General features: G+C 33.1%; 1 protein-coding gene across 1 annotated transcript in view; it reads right to left on the reverse strand.

The window, feature by feature from the left end:
• The window catches only part of PIK3CA (phosphatidylinositol-4,5-bisphosphate 3-kinase catalytic subunit alpha), a 35,231-nt gene that overhangs the window by 17,327 nt on the left and 6,939 nt on the right, over positions 1-10,965 (reverse strand). The window contains exons 5-12 of the mRNA XM_006770026.2: positions 10,106-10,191; positions 6,605-6,710; positions 5,944-6,096; positions 5,716-5,853; positions 1,967-2,091; positions 822-903; positions 366-530; positions 42-145 (exon numbers count right to left, since the gene is read on the reverse strand). Of these exons, the coding sequence (XP_006770089.1) occupies positions 42-145; positions 366-530; positions 822-903; positions 1,967-2,091; positions 5,716-5,853; positions 5,944-6,096; positions 6,605-6,710; positions 10,106-10,191 (959 nt within the window). The remainder of the gene's footprint in view (positions 1-41; positions 146-365; positions 531-821; positions 904-1,966; positions 2,092-5,715; positions 5,854-5,943; positions 6,097-6,604; positions 6,711-10,105; positions 10,192-10,965) is intronic.

Here is a 10,965-nt window from a genome sequence, read left to right on the forward strand (position 1 = left end):
TATGTCTGTAGATAATTTAATGGGAAAATAATTTGACTTACTTTAAATGCCAAAAGAAAAAGTGCCCAATCCTTTGATTAGTCAACGCTTTTTTGAGTAAAAATCTCACAAGCAGGTTATCCAAATACTGTTCGTATTTTAGGACCTATGGGTTTAAAAACAAACAAACATAAAACAACTTTACATCAACCAGAGTCAAATTTTGCATGGTTGGAATAAAAGGTAATTTTTCAGAAAGAAAGTAGATACTACTGGTGACAAAACTAATTAAAAAAAAAGCATAAAATCAGTTAATACAGTAGAGGTTTTGGAAGTTGCATGGATTTAGAATAAAACATAATTTTTCTTTTTTTACATTATTTTACCTGTACTAGCTGAATTAGATACTGAGAAAGTTTGTCATCTGTTAAATATTTTTCTAAGCATCGAACAGCAAAACTTCGAACCATAGGGTCTGGGTAGTTGCAGTCCAGAAGCTCCATAGCTTGTTCAGGTTTGATTGGAGGCCAGTCTTTTACCAAGCAGTACATCTGTGCATGAGAAAGACCACAAATCATATTTTTAAAGGAAAGACAGTTGTGAATGAACCCTTCATTTTAAAATTAGTTTAGATAAAAGTCCCCTTATAAATTCAGTGCTCAAAATGTTCAGTTCTAATTAATTAATTTTATCAGTGGAAGCAGTCTGAATGGCATTTTTCTCTACTATATTACCATTATTAATTAACTTAAAACAGTCTATTTCACCTCATAGTTATGCAGACTTTGTGAGAGAAAACAATCCGAGCAACAGTTATTCCGGAATCTCAAACATGCATTTACCTGAGCTACTTCATCTCTAGAATTCCATTTAACAGACAGAAGCAATTTGGGTAGAATTTCAGGGATAGTTACACAATAGTGTCTGTGTGGAAAAGATAAAACAAAATAAAAAACATTCTTGCATGTTATTCATAAGGCCTAGATGTCTAAATTTCCAACTATGCAATCTTTAAGAAGTTCCAAACACTTAACATTTTGTCATTACTAGCCTTCCTTAAAATCAAAAGAAATCAGTGTTTTAACATTTTGTTGCATATATATGTACATAGATACTTAGATACAGTTATAATGGCAAGGGAGGCAAAAGAAAAATCCAAATGAAGGCAGGTACTTAGGAAAAATTGGTGAATTTATTTTATAACACTGTTTATGTAGCTCCTTTTATTCACCTACTTAAGCAACTTGGACCATGAGAAGAGTCACCACTTCTACTGTGGTCACGGGAAAGAATTTATGTTTTAAGGAACTTCTGCAGAAATGCGCTGCAATTGCTTTATTTAAATAAAAGTGTCACCAAGTAGTACGATAACTTCTTCATAAGTAAAAATAAGGCATTACACTATTACTTTGAGGAAGTGTAAGTAAAAAAGGAAAATGAAGGGAACTCTTAAAAATGGAAACATCCAGTGGTTGGCAAACTGCGGCTCGCGAGCCACATGAGGCTCTTTGGCCCCTTGAGTGTGGCTCTTCCACAAAATTCCGACTTCTGCGCATGGGCCACGAAGTTTCAATCACACTGTACATGCATGCCCGCGTGTGGTATTTTGTGGCATGTGGCTCGCGAGCCACAGTTTGCCGACCACTGATAGACCAACTAAATTGATTGAAAACAACAGGATATTTTTTTGGGATCTTGAATTTTATTAAAAAGCAAAAATAAAAACCAAATCCTAAAAAAGGTGCTATCAACTTAGAGAATTTTTAAAAAAGCATTCAATGTCCAAAGTTAATACCAATGCAGCATGATTCTCTCTAGAAATATTGCTCTATATCTACAACTTTAAAAAAGATGTTTGTATAAAAAGTCATGTGTATTATGCTTTAATTTAATAGGTATGGTAGAAAAAAAGGCAAGAACAGCCAAAGCCAATTCTTTATTTTCTTCTGTAACATAAGAAATGGAGACTCTTCATCTTAACACTTACCTGTGGCTCCAAAGAAAATCTTTCTCCTGCTCAGTGATTTCAGAGAGAGGATCTCGGGTACAAATTGCTCGGAGCTGTTCTTTATCATTTTCCCTTAATTCGTTGTCTCTAGCTAGTCTGTTACTCTGTAAAATAAAGTAATATCTTATATGATATTCTCTTCTATATTTTTCATGAGTGATCCACATAAAAAAAGAAAACTGTCAGTACATTTTATATTGCTTATTAGCTGCTGTGAAACAGTTTACTATTCCCATGATAAGACTTTATTTTCATGAATAGGGAAGAATCAGCTCAAGACAGTATTTGTGGAACAAATCCAGTAACTTTTTTTTCTTCTTCCAGTAACTTATTTGGTTAACATTACCACCAACCACAGAACAGTAACTGCTAAAGTTAGTCAGGGGTAAGAAACTGGATACTAGGCGTTAGTAGTGAATAAGTTATAATGTTTCCGGAATAGAATATGAAATAGTAATAAAATAAAATTAAAATGTAAATTCTTTCATAATGGTTGCTTGGATACATCCTAATAGTCACTTTTAGGCTTTCAAATTTAAAAAGTAAAAATAAATAAGGGAAAAAAGTAGAAGCAATATCCCCATTAAAAACATTCACATTGAGTATTTGGAAACCAAAAACACCACAACTTTTGGTACAATTCCAAGTAATGTATTTTTTTTCTTTCAGTATAGATATATTAACTATGCAATAAATAATTATGAATTCACATTAATGTATTATAAAAAACAATTATATATCCTTTAGAAAGGGTTACACATATTCCTAATGGCTAAAATGAAGGTAAACATCCATGCTACTAAGTTTTTATACATTTAAACATTGTTAATTTATCTAACAGCATCAAGTAATATTACTAGCACATATTTACTCAACAAATATTTATTAAAGCATGGACTGTGTGCCTTGTCTTGTTCTTACTGTTTGGGGTCATAAAATTATAAAAGAACCTGTATTATTAACAGGGCCATTGCTACAGTGGAAAATTAAATGAACAAATAAGAAAAATATTGGAAAGTTGATTTAAATACTCTGGGTGATGTAACAGAGAATGACTGAGTAACTGCTTTAGACTGGGTGCTCAGAAATTGCCTCTGAGAAGGCATGAAAAGATAATATTTAATTGTAATCCAAGTGACAAGAAAGAACCATCCACACTAAGATCAGGAAAAGACTATTGCAGATGGAGGAACAAGGAAAGTGCCTCAGGGAAAGAATGAGCTTGGTGTGAAGGAGGCACAGGAAGAAGGCCAGTGAACCTGAAGCCCAGCAGGTAAGGGAGAGGAGTGAGAAATTTGCAGGTCAGGGTAAAAGGTTTGGATTTTATTTTCAGTGGAAGTTAGTTAAACAATCAATATCATGATTTGATTTATCTTTAATAAAGATCATTCTGGGTCCTCTGCATGGGGAGGGAGACCAGTCAGGAGGCTACTGGAATAATAGTTTGGGTAAGAGATAAAAAATGCTTTACTCTCAATTCAACAGGAAAAGTAGTCATTACCACTTACCATCTGGGTCCATGGACTTTTAATTCTTTTGCATTATTTACTTATTTTTATTTGTTTATATTTTTAATATAGAATAACTTAGAGAAGAATAAGTGATGGTGAAAAACAATTATGTGACAACTGGATAATAATTTAAATATAATAAAACCAAGGTTATTATTCAAAATAAGCAACATCCTTTGAATGCAACTAACTACTTGCTTATCAACTGTCATGCATGAGCCTGGACATATTCATCTTGTAAATACTAAGTCCAGATTTTAAATACATATCTAATAAGTTCTAGCTTATCATTACTTCTGGTTCTTCTCGTACTCACATGTCAAAATGCAGCATTTTTGAAAACTTTGATGCCTCATAATTTTGTTAGAGAGAATGGCCATCTTCTTTGCTTCATATTTGTAAAACATTTCTATTTTTACACTTACAGATATCAATCAGAATAACTGATCCAAGGAATTTTAAAATTTCTATATCACCTTTTTCTTTCCAGTTACAGGTATAACTAATTGGATAGGGATATGGACGTCATGAGAATGCTTACCAGTATTTCAACCCTAACTTAAAATTTAAGGGATTCCTCCTCATTTATAACAGAACTAGAGGCCCGATGCAGGAATTTGTGCACAGGTGGGGTCTGGCCAGCCTGGCCCAATTGGGGCGATCATTAGATAAGTTATTTAGACTCCTTATGCCTGTTTCTTTACTGGTGAAATAAGGGTTATAATAGTACCTACTTTACAGAGATTGCTTTTAAGATGAAATAATATATGAAAAGTGATTGGTATGGCATTGGGTACACAGTAAGCACTCGATAAATATTAATAATCATCATCAAGGAATTATTTTTCTAATTTATTGATTTAATGAGAGGAAGGAAGAGAGGGAGACAGATGAAGTGGGAGGGGGGAGAGAGAGAGCAAGAGAAAGAAAGAAACAGCGATTTGTTGCTCCACTTATTTAAGCATTCACTGGTTGCTTCTTGCAGGTGACCTGACTGGGAATCGAACCTGCAAATTTGGCTTGTCAGGACGATGCCTTAACTAACTGAGCTACCTAGTCAGGGCAGTTATCATAAAGGAATTAAACTTATAGAATAGTGGCTACATATCTCAAGAAAGAGAACCTCTTTTTAATGTCAAAAAAGTTAATTTTAATTGTACTTTTAGTATCTGACAAAATTCAGTAATGATTTTAAATTTATTTGTACTTAAAACAGCCTTTCTGTATCTCTGAAAGTGCATAGGCAGAAAGGGTAAAGGTTATTATTCTTCTTCTTCAGTTTACAAAAGGGATTGGTAAACTCCCTACTGAAAGTTCCTAAATGTGGGATTGCTGGCTGCCCCTGGGTGCTGCTGTTATTGCACCAGGAATATGGAAAATATGATAGGCATATTTCAGGACCTCTTGGTCCATATTCGATTGGTTGGTCTATCTATGACCTATAACTAGGTCAAAACAAAAGTGATAAATTTGAAAATTAAAAAAAAAAAGTTAACAAAGAACAAAAACATCTTCTGTTAGCACTGACACCTTTGTCCTTGAGAAATAAGGAAGAGTTAGAGTTAATGGTTCCTACACCATTATTTTGTAGTTCCAAATTTATGGCCAAGATCAGACAACTAGATCAATATTTAAATCCTATTTTATATATATGCTTTTCTAGGGGATTGAGCTACGGTGGTGAAGCAATGTCCTCTGCTTCCATGCTCACCTAACAATATATTTATACTTTGGCTCAACTTCAAGGTTACTATTTCAAAAAAGTCTTCTCTGAACCCAATATTAGCCTTTCTCTCCCATCCCTCTGTTAGCCATTCTTGGCACACTATTGCTTTTTCCTTCTTGGCACTTATCATAATCTATAATCTTATATTTTTGCTTTTACCTGCTTAATATCTATTTTCACCATTAGACTACATACTCAGTGGAGGTCTCTTCAGGTTACAACGTTATTGCCTGGTACATGTCATACATTAATGGCATTCAATAAGTATTTGTTAAATGAAGGCAGGCTAGAGCTCTGAAAAGTAAGGAGAGGTAGGGCTACAGTAAAAATATTAGCATATAGAGAATTTTATTATATTGCAATACTGTCCAAGCACCTATAGTAGCTATGCCAGTGTAACTAAAACATATGAAACCCCTTCTGTATAAAGAGTATGTACCCAATCCACTGATTATGGCTGATACTTAAGAAAACTTAGTGATTTGTCTTACCAGTCCTGCATGGGAATAACTAAATCCTGCTTCTCGGGACACAGACCAGTTGGCATGCTCTTCAATCACTGACATATCTGGAAACTTTACCACACTGCTACTGAACCAGTCAAACTCCATCTCTAAGCATGGGGTTTCCTAAGAAATAGAATAAAAGTTATTACATATATATTGTGTTTGTTATAAAAAAAAGAAAAAAATTCTAATTTATAATAAGAAAAAGCTTACTTTATTTGGATTTGACCCAGTAACACCAATAGGATTCAGCAAATCTTCTAATCCATGAGGTACTGGCCAAAGATTCAAAGCCATTTTTCCAGATACTAGAGTATCTGTATAATCAAACAAGTTTATATTTCCCCACGCCAATGGACAGTGTTCCTTAAAACACACAAACAAACAAACTGAAAAATATTCACTACTCTTTGGGTTAAATTATTAAACCTGTTTCAAAACTCTTCTTCCCCAGAAAGGAGAATTCAACAACTATCTCCCTAACAATGTCTACAACAAACTATATTAATTTTTACAAAGTATAAATATCTCGTCTTCCTTTTTCCCATTTGAAATAACATGTATTTTCTCTAATTATTATTATTATTAGGAAATATAAACCAAAGCAAGCAAGACAGATATTTGCATGTAGTCACTTAACAGATATTTGTGTGTAGTCACTTGGCATATTCGAAAACTGTATCGGTATGACCAGGACAAACTCACTATTTATAAATAAATTCTAAAAACTTTCACAAGATATTTTTCTATGATACATTTATTAATTAAAAAATTTTAAATTATTTATTTTAGATAAAGAAAAATAATATCCATTTCTTGATAAAAATTCAATATGCAGTATAATTTGGAGTTTCTAAAGGTGAATATAATTTACCTCTTTAGCACCTTTTCGACCTTTAACAGAACAAATGGAAAGGCAAAGCCGAGCAGCACGAGGAAGATCAGGAATGTATATGTCATAATTCAGCCATTCATTCCACCTACGTAAAATTAAAGCAAAAAGGAATTTATTCCCCCCAAAAGGCGTTTATCCAGAGTATATGAATGACTCCTAAAAATCATAAAGAAAAAAATAATAAAGTGGAAAACAGGCCAGAGATTTAATGGAACAGACATTTATCCAAATGGCCAATAAACATGAAAAAGTAGTCCATATCATTTGTCATCCAAAAAATGCAAAATAAAATGTCATGGAACTATCACTATACAAGAGATTAGCTAAAACTATAAGGATTAATGATACCAAGGAGTGGCTACAAAATGTGTAGTTTCAGGAAATCTCATATTCTGCGTGTGGAGGTGTAATTTATACAACCAATTTGGAAAGCATAATGTACTAAAACTGACCTATGACAGCTCCACCTCAAGGCATAAAATCAAAGAAATGCATGCATTTGTGCCTAGAATGTTACTACACTTGATCTTAGCCAAAAGGCCGAGAAGCGATGTGCCTAGAATGTTAACAGAATTATTTACAATATTCCCAAACTGCAAACAATCTTAATGTCTAATAGACTAGATAAATTGCAGTATATTCATACAATGGAGTACACAGTAATGGAAATGAACACCAGCTATTTACATCATGAATGAAATCTTAAAAACATAATATTAAGTGAAAAAAGACACAAAAGAATACCTACTCCATGAGTCCATTTAAATAAAATTCAAAAAGCCCAAACTAAACAATAATTTTAGAAGGATAGTAGCTACCTTTAGAGAGGAAAGAAGACAAATGGTCTGGGAGAGGAGATGAGGAGGGAGGGACTTTTAGAATACTGTTAAATGTTCTATTTTTTGACCAGTGTAGTGCTTATATAAATATTCATTTTGTGATAACTCACTAAACTCTGCAATGTATACTTTTGTCCATTTATGCTATATACTTTCACACCCTCCCCCCCAAATTATAAAGAGGCAAATAGAAAAGGGAAACTAAGTAAAAGGAAATTTCCTATGATGATTACAATGATGTTTAATTACTTTTATAGATGATGCAGTTTTATTCATTTAAATAAGTCAGTATTAAATAAAATGAAGGATATGTTAACAGAAAGTATTTGAATTTTAGAACTATTTCGCAAGTAAAACTTGACATTCATAATAAGAATAAAAAGTTACTATAAAAAGTGATAATTTTTTCTCAAAATTTAATAATAAATTCCCTTCAATTTATTGGATATTACATGTGAAATAATGTCTATATTTTATTTGGTGGACATCTGTAAAGAGCCAAGCAAAATACATAGTTGTTATTTCTTTAAAAAAGATTATAGTAATGGTTAAGAGTATGAACTCAGAAGTCACACTACCTAGAGCAGAATCTTGTTTTTACTATTTTATTACATGTGCAACCCTCACTTTGTCTGTTTTCTTGTCATGGAAATGTGACTAATAATAGTGTTTACTCTCATAAAGTTGTTGTGAAGATTAAATGAGATAACAAAAGTAAATAAATTAGAAGAGTAATTGGTCCAAGCTCAAGTGCTAGTGATTTTGAAAACTTTTAAATGGCTTCTTCAAAATTCTATTCTGTTTTTGGTCACAAATAAAACAAGACTTAATTAACAACAAAATGGTATAAAATTTTTAATTAGCCAAACTAAGATATAAAACTTTATTAGTAAAATAAGTTCTTGTATTCTTTGCTTGATTATGGATTAAGATTAAAAAAATATGATCCACTTTATATAGAGTAGATATGTTTAAAATGGGGGAACTTAGCAAGAAGGAATTCTAAAGGATAAAGAAACAATGCTTGCCGAAACCGGTTTGGCTCAGTGGATAGAGCGTCGGCCTGCGGACTGAAAGGTCCCGGGTTCGATTCCGGTCAAGGGCATGTACCTGGATTGCGGGCACATCCCCAGTGGGGGATGTGCAGGAGGCGGCTGATCGATATCTCTCTCTCATCGATGTTTCTGACTCTCTCTCTCTCTCACTTCCTCTCTGTAAAAAAATCAATAAAATATATTTAAGAAAAGAAAAGAAAAGAAACAATGCTTATGGAGAGAAGAAATATTGTGGAATTTGATAAGTTCACAGTAAAGGTACCCAGGGATTTTATTTATTACTTCTCAATCTCTAGACTTGCTCAGAGTTAATGGGAAATAGTCTATATACTTTCTTAGAGAGCTATATCCTATGAATGTTGTTTATAATACTATGCAAATAAAGCATGTTTCTTCTCAAGTCCACACACAGAGAACAATTAAGTTCTTTATTATTAGGCAATAGTTTTATATATATATGGACCAAACTGATTCTGATTTTGGGAGAGAACGTAACATTTATGAAGAAATCGTATGGTAATTTACCTAGTATATGGGAAGTACAGTATTTGGAACAATCAATTTCAGAAGGAATTTTTAGTATCTACTTTTCATTCTAATAACTTCATTTTCTTTTATCTCTTTTTTTGTAAATACATAAAAGTTTACAAATTTTCTAAAATATTCATACTACTACCATAGGGATTTTATCTTTTAGAGAAGAGAATTCTTAAAGAAAAGATAACCAAATATAAGTACTTTTCAAATAACTTTAGTTCACTAAAATTTTGACATTATCATCTTAGATTGTTAAATACATTTACCTTTTACTTTTATAAAGCTAGTTTATTTTCTGGTTTTGAAACAACTAGAATAAATGTACCCAATATTATTTTGGGGTTTTTGCTTGTGGCTCGCTAAACTCCTTAGATGGTTGGTTTTACAGTTTTTATCGAATTTGGAAAATTCTTGGCCATTCTTTAATCAAATATTGTTCTGCTGTTCCTTTCACAACCAAATCACTCAACCTCTGACAGTGATGCAGTATGACTGGGAAATAAATTTTGTTGTTCTAATAAAGATTGTAAAAGATCTTGGGGTTGTTTATTGTCACAGCATAAGTTCTAACATGAATGACGTACTTTCTGACCTAATGGTTCCGGTAGAGTGAGGAACTATTTCCCTTTCTCCAGGCAGAAAAAATTACCATCTCTTTGAACTTGATCCAAACTCTAGAATGGTGGTCACCTCTAGCAACTTAATTACAAGATCAAAATTTTTTCTTGATTCTCTTAGAATCAAGTGTAAATGATAATAGAGATAAGAATAAAATGCTAGGTTTATGAATCATCAGTACCAAACTGTAACCATATTTTGTTCTCTCCTTGATACAATAGAAAGAGAATCAGAAAAACCCTACAGATAAAATTTTACAGAAAATCAATAAAGTGATCCTGTGATTTGAAAGTCCTTATGTTCTATATGTAAATGTGTGGCAATTTCCTTGACTTGTATAAAGCCAATGATGGAAATTGTATTACTTTTATTTATTACATTGCTAAACACTAATATGACTTATGAAGATAGAAGTCCATATACTTCCTTACCTAGGATTGGAACAAGGTACTCTTTGAGTGTTCACATTATCACATAAGGGTTCTCCTCCATGGTAGATACCTGTTCGAACATAGATCTAAAAAAAAAAATGTATGTGTATACAAATATATAAAAACATACATATATAATACAAACACACATGTACACATAAGGGGACAAAAGTAAGTTTACATTTGTTATTATGGAAAATACTACAATAATTAGTAAATAATAACACAAGAATAACTGTTTCCCCCTGGCCAGGTAGTTCAGTTAGCAGAGTGTTGCCCTGATATGCCAAGGTTATGGGTTCCTTTAGAAGTCTCTGTTCAGATGTAGCTTTTCAGTTCTCCTTTTCTCACATATATAAGAAGTTAATATTGATGCAGGCTCTTCACTAAAATTTGTTGCTGTTTCAGGGAAACATCAGACTAATAAAAATCAATATAGGTCCACCTTTAGGGCAGGTATGGAATTCAGAGTTCTTCATATTTTAGAAAGATAAATTGGTACATATACTAAACATTATTCAATACTATTTGAAGTTAGAACACCCATAATCTACACTAATAAAAGAGAAATATGGTAATTGGTGTACGACTGCTAACCTTTTCATTGGCTAATTAGGGTGATATGCAAACCAACAAAGATGGCGGTTAATTTGCATATGTAGGCACAATGCAGGGAGGCGAAAGGGAAAGCAGGAAGAAGCCCCCTGCCACTGACAGTGATCAGAAACCCAGGGGGGCGCTAAGAGCCCCCAGGGCCGCCTTTGCCCTGCCCCCCAGCCATGATCAGAGAATCAGGCGCCTTTGCTGTCCTGGCCAGTGATAGCAGGAAGTAGGGGTGGAGCCAGCGATGGGAGCTGGGC

The sequence above is a fragment of the Myotis davidii genome, unplaced genomic scaffold (assembly GCF_000327345.1).
Source record: "Myotis davidii unplaced genomic scaffold, ASM32734v1 scaffold123, whole genome shotgun sequence".
In the NCBI taxonomy this organism is placed as follows: Eukaryota; Metazoa; Chordata; class Mammalia; order Chiroptera; family Vespertilionidae; genus Myotis; species Myotis davidii.